The sequence below is a fragment of the Bufo bufo genome, chromosome 3, assembly GCF_905171765.1.
Source record: "Bufo bufo chromosome 3, aBufBuf1.1, whole genome shotgun sequence".
Classification (NCBI taxonomy): domain Eukaryota; kingdom Metazoa; phylum Chordata; class Amphibia; order Anura; family Bufonidae; genus Bufo; species Bufo bufo.
Window position 1 is genome coordinate 384,803,122 of NC_053391.1, and position 17,686 is coordinate 384,820,807.

Sequence of the window (17,686 nt, forward strand, 5' to 3'; positions counted from 1 at the left end):
GCTCTGGATAACACACAGGGTACTGCACAGCTCCCATTACACACACACAGTACTGCACAGCTCCCATTACACACACACACACACACACACAGTACTGCACAGCTCCCATTACGCACACACACAGTACTGCACAGCTCCCATTACGCACACACACAGTACTGCACAGCTCCCATTACACACACACACACACAGTACTGCACAGCTCCCATTACACACACACACACACACACAGTACTGCACAGCTCCCATTACGCACACACACAGTACTGCACAGCTCCCATTACGCACACACACAGTACTGCACAGCTCCCATTACACACACACACACACAGTACTGCACAGCTCCCATTACACACACACACACACACACAGTACTGCACAGCTCCCATTACGCACACAGCTCTGGATAACACACAGGGTACTGCACAGCTCCCATTACACACACAGCTCTGGATAACACACAGGGTACTGCACAGCTCCCATTACACACACAGCTCTGGATAACACACAGGGTACTGCACAGCTCCCATTACACACACACAGTACTGCACAGCTCCCATTACACACACACACACACACACACAGTACTGCACAGCTCCCATTACGCACACACACAGTACTGCACAGCTCCCATTACGCACACAGCTCTGGATAATACACAGCTCCCATTACGCACACAGCTCTGGATAATACACAGCTCCCATTACGCACACAGCTCTGGATAACACACACAGGGTACTGCACAGCTCCCATTACACACACAGGGTACTGCACAGCTCCCATTACACACACAGGGTACTGCACAGCTCCCATTACACACACAGCTCTGGATAACACACACGGTACTGCACAGCTCCCATTACACACACACAGTACTGCACAGCTCCTATTACACACACACAGTACTGCACAGCTCCCATTACACACACACACACAGTACTGCACAGCTCCCATTACACACACACACACAGTACTGCACAGCTCCCATTACACACACACACACAGTACTGCACAGCTCCCATTACGCGCACACACACAGTACTGCACAGCTCCCATTACGCACACACACAGTACTGCACAGCTCCCATTACGCGCACACACAGTACTGCACAGCTCCCATTACGCGCACAGGGTACTGCACAGCTCCCATTACACACACAGGGTACTGCACAGCTCCCATTACTCACAGCTCTGGATAACACACACAGTACTGCACAGCTCCCATTACACACACACAGTACTGCACAGCTCCCATTACACACACACACACAGTACTGCACAGCTCCCATTACGCACACACACAGTACTGCACAGCTCCCATTACGCACACACACAGTACTGCACAGCTCCCATTACGCGCACACACAGTACTGCACAGCTCCCATTACGCGCACAGGGTACTGCACAGCTCCCATTACACACACAGGGTACTGCACAGCTCCCATTACTCACAGCTCTGGATAACACACACGGTACTGCACAGCTCCCATTACTCACAGCTCTGGATAACACACACAGTACTGCACAGCTCCCATTACACACACACAGTACTGCACAGCTCCCATTACACACACACACAGTACTGCACAGCTCCCATTACACACACACACACAGTACTGCACAGCTCCCATTACACACACACACACAGTACTGCACAGCTCCCATTACGCGCACACACACAGTACTGCACAGCTCCCATTACGCACACACACAGTACTGCACAGCTCCCATTACGCGCACACACAGTACTGCACAGCTCCCATTACGCGCACAGGGTACTGCACAGCTCCCATTACACACACAGGGTACTGCACAGCTCCCATTACTCACAGCTCTGGATAACACACACGGTACTGCACAGCTCCCATTACTCACAGCTCTGGATAACACACACAGTACTGCACAGCTCCCATTACACACACACAGTACTGCACAGCTCCCATTACACACACACACACAGTACTGCACAGCTCCCATTACGCACACACACAGTACTGCACAGCTCCCATTACGCACACACACAGTACTGCACAGCTCCCATTACGCGCACACACAGTACTGCACAGCTCCCATTACGCGCACAGGGTACTGCACAGCTCCCATTACACACACAGGGTACTGCACAGCTCCCATTACTCACAGCTCTGGATAACACACACGGTACTGCACAGCTCCCATTACTCACAGCTCTGGATAACACACACAGTACTGCACAGCTCCCATTACACACACACAGTACTGCACAGCTCCCATTACACACACACAGTACTGCACAGCTCCCATTACGCGCACAGGGTACTGCACAGCTCCCATTACTCACAGCTCTGGATAACACACACGGTACTGCACAGCTCCCATTACTCACAGCTCTGGATAACACACACGGTACTGCACAGCTCCCATTACACACACACACAGTACTGCACAGCTCCCATTACACACACACACAGTACTGCACAGCTCCCATTACACACACACACAGTACTGCACAGCTCCCATTACACACACACACAGTACTGCACAGCTCCCATTACACACACACACAGTACTGCACAGCTCCCATTACACACACACACAGTACTGCACAGCTCCCATTACACACACACACAGTACTGCACAGCTCCCATTACACACACACACAGTACTGCACAGCTCCCATTACACACACACACAGTACTGCACAGCTCCCATTACACACACACACAGTACTGCACAGCTCCCATTACACACACACACAGTACTGCACAGCTCCCATTACACACACACACAGTACTGCACAGCTCCCATTACACACACACACAGTACTGCACAGCTCCCATTACACACACACACAGTACTGCACAGCTCCCATTACACACACACACAGTACTGCACAGCTCCCATTACACACACACACAGTACTGCACAGCTCCCATTACACACACACACACAGTACTGCACAGCTCCCATTACACACACACACACACAGTACTGCACAGCTCCCATTACACACACACACAGTACTGCACAGCTCCCATTACACACACACACAGTACTGCACAGCTCCCATTACACACACACACAGTACTGCACAGCTCCCATTACACACACACACAGTACTGCACAGCTCCCATTACACACACACACAGTACTGCACAGCTCCCATTACACACACACACAGTACTGCACAGCTCCCATTACACACACACACAGTACTGCACAGCTCCCATTACACACACACACAGTACTGCACAGCTCCCATTACACACACACACACAGTACTGCACAGCTCCCATTACACACACACACAGTACTGCACAGCTCCCATTACACACACACACAGTACTGCACAGCTCCCATTACACACACACACAGTACTGCACAGCTCCCATTACACACACACAGTACTGCACAGCTCCCATTACGCGCACAGCTCCCATTACGCGCACACACAGTACTGCACAGCTCCCATTACACACACAGGGTACTGCACAGCTCCCATTACACACACAGGGTACTGCACAGCTCCCATTACACACACAGTACTGCACAGCTCCCATTACTCACAGCTCTGGATAACACACACGGTACTGCACAGCTCCCATTACTCACAGCTCTGGATAACACACACGGTACTGCACAGCTCCCATTACACACACGGTTCTGCACAGCTCATTACTCACAGCTCTGGATAACACACACAGTACTGCACAGCTCCCATTACACACACAGCTCTGGATAACACACACGGTCCTGCACAGCTCCCATTACACACACAGCTCTGGATAACACACAGGGTACTGCACAGCTCCCATTACACACACGGTTCTGCACAGCTCATTACTCACAGCTCTGGATAACACACACAGTACTGCACAGCTCCCATTACACACACAGCTCTGGATAACACACACGGTACTGCACAGCTCCCATTACGCACACGGTCCTGCACAGCTCCCATTACACACACAGCTCTGGATAACACACACAGCTCTGCACAGCTCCCATTACACACACAGCTCTGGATAATACACAGGGTACTGCACAGCTCCCATTACACACACAGCTCTGCACAGCTCCCATTACACACACAGCTCTGGATAATACACAGGGTACTGCACAGCTCCCATTACACACACAGCTCTGGATAATACACAGGGTACTGCACAGCTCCCATTACACACAGCTCTGGATAATACACACACAGTACTGCACAGCTCCCATTACACACAGCTCTGGATAATACACACACAGTACTGCACAGCTCCCATTACACACAGCTCTGGATAATACACACACAGTACTGCACAGCTCCCATTACACACACAGCTCTGCACAGCTCTCATTACACACACAGCTCCCATTACACACACAGCTCTGCCCACGTTCCACACAGAACAGGGACACCAGACACAGGAAACTCCTCCAGCTGCACAGCTCGACTCCTCCCGCACACGTGACTGATCACATGGTCATGACATCATCAAAGGTCCTTTAGCAACTAGGATCCAGTGTCTGCCACCGTCCGCTAGAGCTCGGATACGTGAACGGACGACGCTGCTGCAGCACTTGCTTCACGCCGGTTGGTTATGGTGTCCTTCCGTGTGATTGATGCTGGGTGTGGTGCAGTCCTCCCCCGCCCTCAGCTCGGTGCCCCGGTGAGGGGCGGGTGGAGGATGGGCCGGGGCTCGCTCTGTTTATACCCTGTGATATGGGGAGACTGTGCTCAGTGGTCGCTCTGCTGCTTGCCGCTTGCCGCTTGGTGGCGCTATGATGTGTGGGGTTTCCATAGATGAGGCTGTAGGGGAGTGTCAGAGAAGTCCACGTTATTTGTGTCTGTGATAATGAGGGCTATAGTCCCTTTACATAGACCTTTACCCTCTATATGGTACGTGCATTTGGTAAAGGGGCTTACCCTGTGTAATATATAGCAGTGCACTAGTGTCTCCTGTGCCCAGCACCATGGCACACGCATGTAACGCCCTTGTGACCTGTCCTTGTGTGAATAGGAACCATTAAAGACTATTATATTCACACCGCCGTCAATAACTGACATCAGAAAATAGGACATGGCCTATTTTGTCCGTTTTCATACCCGGACAGCTCCAATGCAATTACAGGCCGCCGTTTAAAAAAAATGAATCTGTGAAAAAACGTCCGTTGTGTGAATGTAGGCTAAGGGCAGATGTCGCACTATACTGAAGCCTCCGGGGGGCGCCGTGTATGCCGGACTGCATCATTTTGACATGTTTTGTACCAGACATCCAGTGTGCTTTTATTTGGTGTAGGTGACGGCACAAGGTGTATCGCTCCGGTGTACCGATGGACCAAATAGGGAGTAAATTGGGGTAAAAAAGGCAGAAATCCAAACTGATGACTGCAGCTTCTAGTAAGAGGACGCTGTACTGCCTATTGTCAGTAGAAAGGATATATCAGCCAGACCTGAAAATGTATTCAAGGGGTTTTCCAGGTTTAGAATATTGATGGTCTATCCTCAGGATAAGGCCTCATGCACACGACCATGTCCGTTTTGCGGTCTGCAAAGTGCGTATACTGACCGCATGCATTCCAGCCCTCAATAGACCAGTCCTATTCTTGTCTGTCATACAGGCCAGAATAGGACAAGTGTTGTTTGTGGCGCCCCAAAATCAGCAGTTTGAAGAGTCGGTGAAGCTCAGCCTGTGGTGTCACATTCATCGGTCTCATGGCCTATGTGCAGCTCCGGTGAATAAGCCACGCACATCCGCTATACAGTGTACTGAGCTGTAAGTAGGCTGTGGCACTCTTCAAGCAGCTGATCAGATGTCAGACCCCCACCGGTCTAAGGCTACTTTCACACCAGCATTTTCAATTTCCGATATTGAGTTCCGTCATAGGATCTCACTAGCGGAAGAAAACGCTTCAGTTTTGTCCCCATTCATTGTCAATGGGGACAAAACTGTACTGAAGGGAACGGAGTGCACCAGAATACATTCCGTTCCGTTTGGTTGCGCTCCTGTGATGCACACATAAGTGCAGCAAGCAGCGTTTTTGAGTGCATCCTGGGATGCAGAGCAAGACTGATCCGTCATAGGGTCAATATCGGGGGGGGAAAAACGCTTCCGTTTGGTCCCCATTCATTGTCAAGGGGAAAAAACGTAACTAAACAGAACGGAATGCTCTAAAATGCATTCCATTCCGTTCTCATACCGGAGAGCAAACCGAAGCATGCTGCAGTTTGCTTTCCATCCTGGGATGCGGAGCGAAACGTCATGACCCACAATGCAAGTCAGTGCAGACGGATCCATTTTCTCTGACACAACAGAAAATGGATCCTTCCCCCATTGACTTTTAATGGAGTTCATGACGGATCCGTCTTGGTTATTTTAAAGATAATACAACCGGATCCGTTTATAACGGATGCAGACGGTTATATTATCAGTAATGTTTTTGCTAAATCATGAGGGGTCCAGCAAAACCGCTGGTGTAAAAGTAGCCTAAGGCCGAACGCACACGGCCGTGTTCCGCGGCCGAGAGTGGTCCGTGGTATGCCGGGCTGGATTCCTGTTCAGAGCAGGAGCGCACAGCGTCATTGGTTGCTATGACGCTGTGCGCTTTGTGTCGCCGCTGCACTACAGTAATACACTATACGAGTGTATTACTGTAGTGCAGCGGCGGCATGAAGCGCACGGCGTCATAGCAACCAATGACGCTGTGCGCTCCTGCTCTGAACAGGAATCCAGCCCGGCATACCACGGACCACTCTCGGCCGCGGAACACGGCCGTGTGCGTTCGGCCTAACATTGATGACCGGTCCTTAGGCTAGGTCACTAGTATTGTACCCCCAGAAGACCCGGCTAGAAGTTTAGGGTGCCTTCAGACAAGGCAGATTCTGATGCAGAAATTTTAGCAACGGAAAATCCCTTCCGTTCATTTCAATGGGACTGTTTTGCTAGCAAGCTTTTTTCTTTTTGCTCTGAATTCGGAATGGTATAGTCGCCACCGCATGACTGACTGCTTTTTAGAAGTTGTACATTTTGGGGTCACTCCATATTCAGTGCTTTCTCTGTTTTAGAGGATGAAAATCTGCTGTCACTGACTGGTTCTGGATTGACACCTATCCTCTCCACTCAGCCATGCAGAGCGATGTCAATACTACTGAGGAGCTGGAATTTCGCATTCCACACAAGCGGCGGAAAGCCAGCAACTTGATGTCAGACACTACAGTAAGTATATTAGTCACAACAGATCAAGTGATTGCCGTCCATTTTAACCCAATAACTGCTAGTGTATTAAAGGGGTTGTCTCACTTCAGCAAATGCCATTTATCATGTAGAGAAAGTTAATACAAGCCAATTACTAATGTATTGTGATTGTCCATATTGCTTCCTTTGCTGGCTGGATTCGTTTTTCCATCACATTTTACACTCTTTCCATGGTTACGACCGCCCTGCAATATAATGTGATGGAAAAATGAAGGAAGCAATATGGACAATCACAATACATTAGTAAGTGCCTTGTATTAAAGAGGACCTTTCACCCATTATGACATTGTGAACTAAGCGTACAGACATGGAGAGCTGCGCCCGGGGATCTCACTGCACTTACTATTATCCCCGGGTGCCGCTCCGTTCTCCTGCTATGTCCTCCGGTATCTTCGCTCAGTAAGTTATGGTAGGCGGAGTCTGCCCTTGTTCTGCTGTAGCGCTGGCCAATCGCATTGCAGAGCTCACAGCCTGGGAGAAAATAATCTCCCAGGCTGTGAGCTCTGCAATGCGATTGGCCAGCGCTACAGCAGAACAAGGGCAGACTCCGCCTACCATAACTTAGTGACTGAAATCTCCGCCTACCATAACTTTGTGACCGAAGATACCGGAGGACATAGCAGGAGAACGGAGCGGCACCCGGGGATAATAGTAAGTGCAGTGAGATCCCCGGGCGCCGCTCCACATGTCTGTATAGTTAGTTCACAATGTCATAATGGGTGAAAGGTCCTCTTTAAACTTTCTCTACATGGTAAGTGCAGTTTGCTGAAGTAATTTTGATTTAGCCACCGTTCTGATATTAAAGACCTATCTTAAAGGGGTTCTCCGGGAATTAAGAAAATGAAAATATATAAATATTACTTTATTATAAATATATTCCCATATGCCTTTCATTAGTTATAATGTCTCGTTTTGTCTGGGGAGCAATCATCAGGAGAAATAAAATGGCCGCCGTCCTATTAGTACACACAAAACCTGTCCTAATCACACAGCAGGACAAGTTACTTTACAACACTGACGTAAAGAGCTGCCTCATCCTCCTCTCTGCTCTGCTAGTCAGGGATTATGATCCTGAATACAGATTAGAAAATCTTCAGGCCCCTTTCACACGGGCGAGTATTGCACCCGCACTGAATCCCAACCCATTCATTTCTATGGGGCTGTTCACATGAGCGGTGATTTTCACGCATCACTTGTGCGTTGCGTGAAAATCGCAGCATGCTCTATATTCTGCGTTTTTCACGCAACGCAGGCCCCATAGAAGTGAATGGGGTTGCGTGAAAATCGCAAGCATCCGCAAGCAAGTGCGGATGCGGTGCGATTTTCACGCACGGTTGCTAGGAGACGATCGGGATGGAGACCCGATCATTATTATTTCCCCTTATAACATGGTTATAAGGGAAAATAATAGCATTCTGAATACAGAATGCATAGTAAAATAGCGCTGGAGGGGTTAAAAAAAAAATAATAATAATTTAACTCACCTTAGTCCACTTCATTGCGCTGCCGGCATCTCCTTCTGTCTCCTTCTTTGCTGACTGTAGGAACAGGACCTGTGGTGACGTCACTCCGATCATCACATGATCCATCACATGATCTTTTACCATGGTGATGGATCATGTGATGGACCATGTGACGACCGGAGTGACGTCACCACAGGTCCTGTTCCTACAGTCAGCAAAGAAGGAGACAGAAGGAGATGCCGGCAGCGCGATCAAGTGGACTAAGGTGAGTTAATTTTTTTTTTTTTTTTTTTTACCCCTCCAGCGCTATTTTACTATGCATTCTGTATTCAAAATGCTATTATTTTCCCTTTATAACCATGTTATAAGGGAAAATAATGCAATCTACAGAACACCGATCCCAAGCCCGAACTTCTGTGAAGAAGTTTGGGTACCAAACATGCACGATTTTTCTCACGCGAGTGCAAAACGCATTACAATGTTTTGCACTCGCGCAGAAAAATCGCACGTGTTCCCGCAACGCACCCGCACATTTTCCCACAATGCCCGTGTGAAAGAGGCCTTAGCTAAATCTCTGTAGGAATGGAGTTCATGAGGAGACATTAAAGGGAACCTGTCAGCGGCAAAACCCATCCCAAACCGCCAGCAGTACCTTCAAGTAGCCGGCAGTGAGTTTCTAATGATGATTTTCTTACTACATTCTGATGAGGCAGAAGTATGAAAAACGTTCTTTTATCCTCCGTCCGCGCTATTTTCCAGTCAGGCTTGAAGTCAAGGGGGCAGCGGCCTCTCTGCTTCAAGTCAAGGTAACTGCGCCCCCTTCCCTGCCCATTCCCTGTGACTGACAGCCGGCTGTCGGGAATAAGCGCTGTCAGTCACAGAGAAGGGGCCGGGAAGGGGGCGCAGTTACCTTGACTTGAAGCAGAGAGGCCGCTGCCCCCTTGACTTCAAGCCTGACTGGAAAATAGCGCGGACGGAGGATAAAAGAACGTTTTTCATACTTCTGCCTCGTAAGAAAATCATAATTTGAAACTCACTGCCGGCTACTTGAAAGTACTGCTGGCGGCTTGGGATGGCTTTTGCCGCTGACAGGTTTCCTTTAAGTACAGAGAGGATGGACAGGACAGACTGTGGTAATGGAGACTGCACACAAGTGCTGCTGCTCATCAGCCACATCTTCTAATGAACTCCATTCCTACAGAGATTCAGCTGATGACCATATTAAACTGTATTCAGGGTGATAATCCCTGACAAGCAGGAGATGAGGATGAGGCAGCTCTTTACCTCAGTGTTGTGAAGTAACTTGTCCTGCTGTGTAATTAGGACGGGTTTTGTGTGTGCTAATAGGACAGCAGCCATTTTATTCTTCCTGAAGATTGCTACCCAGACAAAATGAGCCATTCTAACTAATGTAAGGTATTTGGGAATATATTTATAATGAAGTAATATTTAAGTATTTTCATTTTCTTAATTCCCGGAGAACCCCTTTAAGGATAGGTCAGTAAAAGGCACCTGTCAGCAGACTTGTACCTATGAAACTGGCTGGCCTGTTACATGTGCGCTTGGCAGCTGAAGGCATCTCAGTTGGTCCCATGTTCATATGTATCTGCACTACAGAGAAAACTGATGTTTTATATAAGCAAATGAGCCTCTAGGAGCAACGAGGGCGTTACTATTACACCTAGAGGCTCTGCACTCTCTGCAACTGCCACGTCCTCTGCACTTTGATTGACAGAACCCAGACAGCGTAAACGTGATTATGACTGCCTAGTCTTGTCAATCAAAGTGCAGAGGACGTGGCAGTTGCAGAGAGTGCAGAGCCTCTAGGATGGTTAAACATATAATTAACTCATTTTTGTGTTCTTTTCATTTTGTCCCAGAAAAACATAATGCTGTGCAATAGTACTTCTTTTGAAGTGTCACACTGCCAGAGGGATGGCCTCATAGGCAAAAATGGCAATCCTGGGGGCCTTTTTTATATTTACATCATGGATCCCAGGTATTAAAATAATAATAAAAGGTTATAATGACCATTCCAAGCCTCCTCCCTGTCTGGCTTTGCTTTTATGACTGTAGCAGTGACGTGCCCATATACCGCACCTGGCCTCAGCAGTCTCATACTGTGTACCACTGAGACCAGAGATTGACTGAGAGACAGAGGTCACGTGTGGTATACATACACATGACGTCATGGCTGCAGCACTGGAGAGTACTGGAACGGCAATGTTGGAGTGGACAGGGTTCAGAATGGCAAGTACTGGTATATCTTTTTTATTATTGTTCTAGTATCTATTCTGCCTTTTTCAACAATTTTATTTACACTGATGTCGCCTTTTAAAGGGATTCTGTCATCTCCCAAAAACCCTAGAAAGGACATTGTACAGTAAAATGCAGGCGCACAGTGTTACATATACATAAGCGCACTCATCAGTCTTTACACTGTACAATGCTTGCTGTCGTTTCTGGGGTCTTCTAAAGGACCTTGTCTGTCTTATGAAATCTGAATTATGGCACAGACTTTCCCAATACAAAAAAAAGTGCTTAGCTGTAAGTTTTCCCTTAGCTTACATTTGTAAGCTCACTTATTGTTCACTCTTTCTGTCCAGCTATCATGACATCTTTTTCGTTTAATCCCAGACACTACGTACCTGTTATTTTTTTCTTTAACACATTTATGTTTTCCATTTTTTAACAATGTAGCTTTGCTTTTGTCTTTTACATATTCAGATGGGCATACAAGGTGAAGAATATGACGATGTCAACAATTCTGAGTATGATTATGAAGCAGAATATGAAAACGTAAGTTTTTTTTATTTTAATTATCTACTCAACCTGGCAACAAAACAAAGTGTAAGTGGCAGCCACTCCTCACAGCAGGCTGGGGCTACATGGTGATCTTGGCCACAGCATACGTCACACGATTAAATATCTCTGTATAGCAGGTCAGCCATTGAACTGATTGGGGTTGCAGCACAACTCGTAAGTTGCCATGACGCCAGAATCACAAAAGATCCAGCAGTGTTACCAATAGTATCCATAGGCTTTAAAGCAATGTATCGCCTAGATGAGTTTTTACTAATTAAAACCATGTAGTATTTTCTGTACATGGTTATAGGGGAAGCCATGTTGCCTCCGTAGTTGGTCTGCTATGTTAACAGCAGTTTGGAGATGATTAACTACTGCTTGGAGATAGGGTTGCACCAGGTATTGAAGTATCCAAACTTTTTCGATACTTTGATGCCCATTCAAGTCAATGGGGATGAGCTGCAATACCAATACTGCCCCTATACAATGTACAGCACTGTGCTTGGTAAGCTGCTGGGAGTCTGCAGTGTTCACCAGAGCTTTGATGAGTGCAGCGGGTCCCTGAAACAGCTGATCGGGACTAATCGGAGGCACATAAGGGTCCAAACTGATAAAACCTTGTGCATCACATTAAAGGGGTTATCCAATTCCTATAAATCCCCCGGGCCCCTCACACAGGTAATACTTTCCCCGCTCCCCAGCACCCACGTTGCTTCTGATGCCTGTACGGCTGCTTCTGTTTTGATCCGCGTGATGTGGGGGGGCAGCCAATACCAGGCATGATGGGAACGAGCCTCCCTAACGTCGCGGAGATGCAGCTGCGGCTGTGCGGGCATTATAAGCGAAGCGGGTGCTGGTGAGCACCCCTTTAATAGTAAGTAACCCCCATCAAGTACCTCCTCACATAATGAGCAACATGTAAGGTACATGATGAGGTTATTTACTATTAATATGAGGCACATAAGGGTCCAAATTGATAAAACCTTGCACCTCACATTAATAGTAAGTAACCCCATCATGTACCTCACTCATTAACCCCATGTTGCTCATTATGTTGGCAAAATATCCATTTGGTATTGAGTATCGTGATCGAAATCGAAGTTCAAATTTTGGTATCATGACAAACCTACATGGAGATGACGACTTGAGTTCTCAGCAGATGTCATTGTGCTAAGTGACAAACCATGAGCTGTGAACATCTGTTGTCAGTGGTGTGATCCACTCTGCGTTCAGCTTTATGCGGCAGGGTTTTGATGGGGAGGCCGAACTGATGTATTACATTCAAATATGGACAGCCATTGGCCTACTTGAGACGGTGCCTATCATTGTAGCCCGGCCCTCGTAAAACAATGAGGTGACTAATGAGAAGTGATTTCTACAGCACAGGAATGGCAACATTTTCATGCACTTTAATAAATAACATAGTAACATAGTTTATAAGGCCGAAAAAAGACATTTGTCCATCCAGTTCAGCCTGTCGTCCTGCAAGTTGATCCAGAGGAAGGCAAAAATAAAACCTGTGAGGTAGAAGCCAATTTTCCCCACTTTAGGGGAATAAAAAATTCCTTCCCGACTCCAATCAGGCAATCAGAATAACTCCCTGGATCAACGACCCCTCTCTAGTAGCTATAGCCTGTAATATTATTACACTCCAGAAATACATCCAGGCCCCTCTTGAATTCCTTTATTGTACTCACCATCACCACCTCCTCAGGCAGAGAGTTCCATTGTCTCACTGCTCTTACCGTAAAGAACCCTTTTCTATGTTTGTGTACAAACCTTCTTTCCTCCAGACGCAGAGGATGTCCCCTCGCCACAGTCACAGTCCTGGGGATAAATGGATGATGGGATAGATCTCTGTACTGACCCCTGATAAATTTATACATATTAATTAGATCTCCCCTCAGTCGTCTTTTTTCTAAAGTGAATAACCCTAATTTTGATAATCTTTCAGGGTACTGTAGTTGCCCCATTCCAAGTATTACTTTAGTTGCCCTCCTCTGGACCCTCTCCAGCTCTGCTATGTCTGCCTTGTTCACAGGAGCCCAGAACTGTACACAGTACTCCATGTGTGGTCTGACTAGTGATTTGTAAAGTGGTAGGACTATGTTCTCATCACCGGCATCTATGCCCCTTTTCATGCAACCCATTATTTTATTCGCCTTGGCAGCAGCTGCCTGACACTGGTTTTTACAGCTTAGTTTGCTGTTCGCCAAAATTCGTAGGTCCTTTTCCATGTCAGTGTTACCCAGTGTTTTACCATTTAGTATGTACGGGTGACTTGCATTATTCCTTCCCATGTGCATAACCTTACATTTGTCAGTGTTAAATCTCATCTGCCCATCTATCTACAATCTACCCAGATCGCTCTGTAGTAGTATACTGTCCTCTTCCGTGTCAATTACTTTACACAGTTTAGTGTCATCTGCGAAAATTGATATTTTACTGTGCAAGCCTTCTACAAGATCATTAATAAATATATTGACATATAGAATGAGAAACTCATTTTATTTATTTTTTTATTACTTTTTTTAAATCTAAAAACCAGATTTAGACAGTAGGTAATTTCCTAACAATATGTATATTTTTAAAGTGTTTAAATTGTAGATAGATTTTTGTCCCACGTTTAACATATACAGTATGTTGGGGGGGGGGGAATAAAACGTGTACGTTAAACGGATACTACTTTTACTATGGTGACAGTTGCCACTGTATGGCATCCATCTGAGGCATTTAGCGTATTTGTCATATGTATACTGTAAATGTGAGACAAACTTGTGATGTGAACACAGCCTAATGGGAATGTAATTCAGTGTCAGATGCTTTCCTGCTGTTTATTGTCATCAGGTCTTGCCCCATGGCTTTTTGTTTGCTTTACTGCATTAAAGGGAATCTGTCACCAGTGCCACGTAGCTGTGGATCACCTGATTTTAAAAGCTGTTTTTTTTCTTTTGATGATCCGAAGCTTTGTTCCTGAGTTATGATTCTTTTTCTTAAAGTGTAACTGCAATTTTCTACCATAAATAAATGTTTTCCCTAAATAAAGTATATTAGAAAAATGTTCCCTGTCACTCTCTCTATATATCAGCAAAAAAAGAAAAAGTGGCAGTTACATTTTAATGTGCAAATTAAGCCTTTAGTACAATGAGGAGGTCACCGTTGCTGTTGTTTGACACAAGCTCCACTCATTTCTATGGCCAGTAAGGGAAGGGCTGGCCATAGAAAGCAGCAGAGCTTTGGTGCAACAAGAGCAATGGTGACATTATCATTGCACCAAAGGCTTAGGTTAGTTTCACACTAGCGTTAAAGTTTTCCGGTATTGAGTTCCGTCATAGGGGCTCAATACCGGAAACAAAAACGCTTAAGTTTTGTCCCCATTCATTGTCAATGGGGACAAAACTGAACTGATGGAAACGGAATGCTCCAAAATGTATTCCGTTCCATTCCCAGAACGGAGAGAAAACCGCAGCATGCTGCAGTTCTCTTTCTGTCCTGGGATGCGGAGCAAAACTTATCCGTCATGACCCCCAATGCAAGTCAATGAGGACGGATCCGTTTTCTCTAGCACAATCTGCCACAATAGAAAACTGATCCGTCCCCCATTGACTTTCAATGGAGTTCAAAACAGATCAGTTTTGGCAATGTTAAATAAATGTTAAAGATAATACAACTGGATCCGTTCAAACGAATGCAGGCAGTTATATTATCTGTAACGGAAGCGTTTTTACTGGACCCTGCCGGATCCAGCAAAAACGCTAGTGTGAAAGTAGCCTTAATTTGCTAGGAAAAGAATCATGATTCAGGAACATAGCTACATAGTAATATAGTATATAAGGCCGAAAAAAGACATTTGTCCATCCAGTTCGGGCTGTTATCCTGCAAGTTGATCCAGAGGAAGGCCAAAAATACCCTGTGAGGTAGAAGCCAATTTTCCCCACTTAAGGGGAAAAAGTTCCTTCCCGACTCCAATCAGGCAATCAGAATAACTCCCTGGATCAATGACCCCTCTCTAGTAGCTATATCCTGTAATATTATTACCCTCCAGAAATACATCCAGGCCCCTCTTGAACTGTTTTAGTGAACTCACCATAGTCTCACTGCTCTTACCGTAAAGAATCCTCTTCTATGTTTGTGTACAAACCTTCTTTCCTCCAGACGCAGAGGATGTCCCCTCGTCACAGTCACAGTCCTGGGGATAAATAGATGATGGGAGAGATCTCTGTACTGACCCCTGATATATTTATACATCGTAATTAAATCTCCCCTCTTTTCGTCTTTTTTCTAAAGTGAATAACCCTAATGTTGATAATCTTTCTGGGTACTGTAGTTGGCCCATTTCAGTTATTTCTTTAGTTGCCCTCCTCTGTACCCTCTCCAGCTCTGCTATGTCTGCCTTGTTCACAGGAGCCCAGAACTGTACACAGTACTCCATGTGCTCTGACTAGTGATCTGTAAAGTGGTAAGACTATGTTCTCATCACGGGCATCTATGCCCCTTTTGATGCAACCCATTATCTTATTGGCCTTGGCAGCAGCTGCCCGACACTGGTTTTTACAGCTTAGTTTGCTGTTCACTAAAATTCCTTCCATGTCAGTGTTACCGAGTGTTTTACCATTTAGCATGTACGGGTGACTTGCATTATTCCTTCCCATGTGCATAACCTTACATTTGTCAGTGTTAAACCTTATCTGCCACTTCTCTGCCCATCTATCTCCAATCTATCCAGATCCCTCTGTAGCAGTATACTGTCCTCTTCCGTGTCAATTACTTTACACAGTAAATACAGTGGAGAAAAAAAATATTTAATAGCTTTACTTTTTCCTCATCGCTCTCTGCAACTCACCCCTCATTACTCTGTAGAGGGCCGACACCTTCAGATTTATACTTTTTACCATTTATATAATTGAAAAACATTTTAGGGTTAGTTTTGCTCTCTTTGGCAATTAATCTCTCGGTCTCTAATTTGGCTGCTTTTATTTGTTTTTTACATATTCTATTTTTTTCCTTATAGTTTTTCAGTGCTGCTTCATTTCTTTACAGTTCTATTTATCTACATTGTTTTTTTTCTTGTTCCTTAACCTTTTATTCCCATAAGGTATGTACCTCTTATAATTAGATTTTAGGATGCTTTTAAAAATATCCCATTTTGTGGCTGTATTTTTATTTTTAAGGACTTTGTCCCAGTTAGTTATGGCCTCTCTTAGTTGGCTAAATTTAGCTTTTTTGAAGTTTTGGTATTTTTGTTCCTCCCTGAAGAAACACTCTTTTGAATAATAATTGGAAGGTTATTATTACTTTATGGTCACTATTTCCCAGGTGTCCCCCCAACCTGCACGTCTGTTGTTCTGTCAGGCCTATTGGTTAATACTAAGTCCAGTATGGCCGTCCCTCTAGTCTGGTCCTGAACCAGTTGGGAGAGGTAATTGTCTTTAGTTATTGCCAAGAACCTGTTTCCTTTATGAGATGTACAAGTTTCAGTTTCCCAGTCTATAACTGGGTAGTTGAAGTCCCCCATAATGACCACCTCATTATGATTTGCCGCCTTGTCTATCTCATTTAGTAGTAGATTTTCTGTGGACTCTGGTATATTAGGTGGTTTATAGTAAACTCCTATTGATAATTTATTGTTCTTTTTAGCTCCATGTATCTCTACCCACAGTGACTCCACATGTTCATGTCCCTCACTTATATCTTCTCGGACTGTGGGATTTAGACAAGACTTTACAAAAAGGCAGACCCCTCCCCCTCTCCGGTTTTGGCGATCCTTTCTAAACAGACTGTAACCTTGTACATTAACCGCCCAGTCATAGCTATCATCCAGCCATGTCTCAGTTATTCCCACTATGACATAGTCCTCCTCACACATCACTATTTCCAGCTCCCCAGTTTTATTAGTCAGGCTTCTGGCATTAGTATACATGCATTTAAGAGGTTTATGTATATTTTGTACCCTACACCTTTCCTTCTGAGCTGTTCTAGTCCCTCCTTCCATTCCTCCCCCAGTCCCATTACCTTGCCCCCAGTCTCTATCTTCCCATCCTATAACGTAATTACCCTCCCCCAGTCCCTAGTTTAAACATTCCTCCAACCTTCTAGCTATCTTCTCCTCCAAAACATCTGTAGCCCAATAGAGCCTGTAGCTGACAGAGTTCTCCAGGAACCCAAATCCCTCTTTCCTACACCAGTTCTTTAGCC

At 45.8% G+C, this 17,686-nt stretch overlaps 1 protein-coding gene across 2 annotated transcripts in view; it reads left to right on the top strand.

Moving 5' to 3' along the window:
- The first annotated feature begins 4,460 nt into the window (after positions 1-4,460).
- Positions 4,461-17,686, top strand: part of BEND2 (BEN domain containing 2) — a 46,091-nt gene continuing 32,865 nt past the window's right edge. For both annotated transcript variants that reach the window (XR_005777602.1, XM_040424745.1), the window contains exons 1-3: positions 4,461-4,561; positions 7,034-7,184; positions 11,414-11,485. Coding sequence is in view for 1 of the 2 variants with exons in the window: in XM_040424745.1 (XP_040280679.1) it covers positions 7,095-7,184; positions 11,414-11,485 (162 nt within the window). In the remaining variant the exon portion in view is untranslated. The remainder of the gene's footprint in view (positions 4,562-7,033; positions 7,185-11,413; positions 11,486-17,686) is intronic.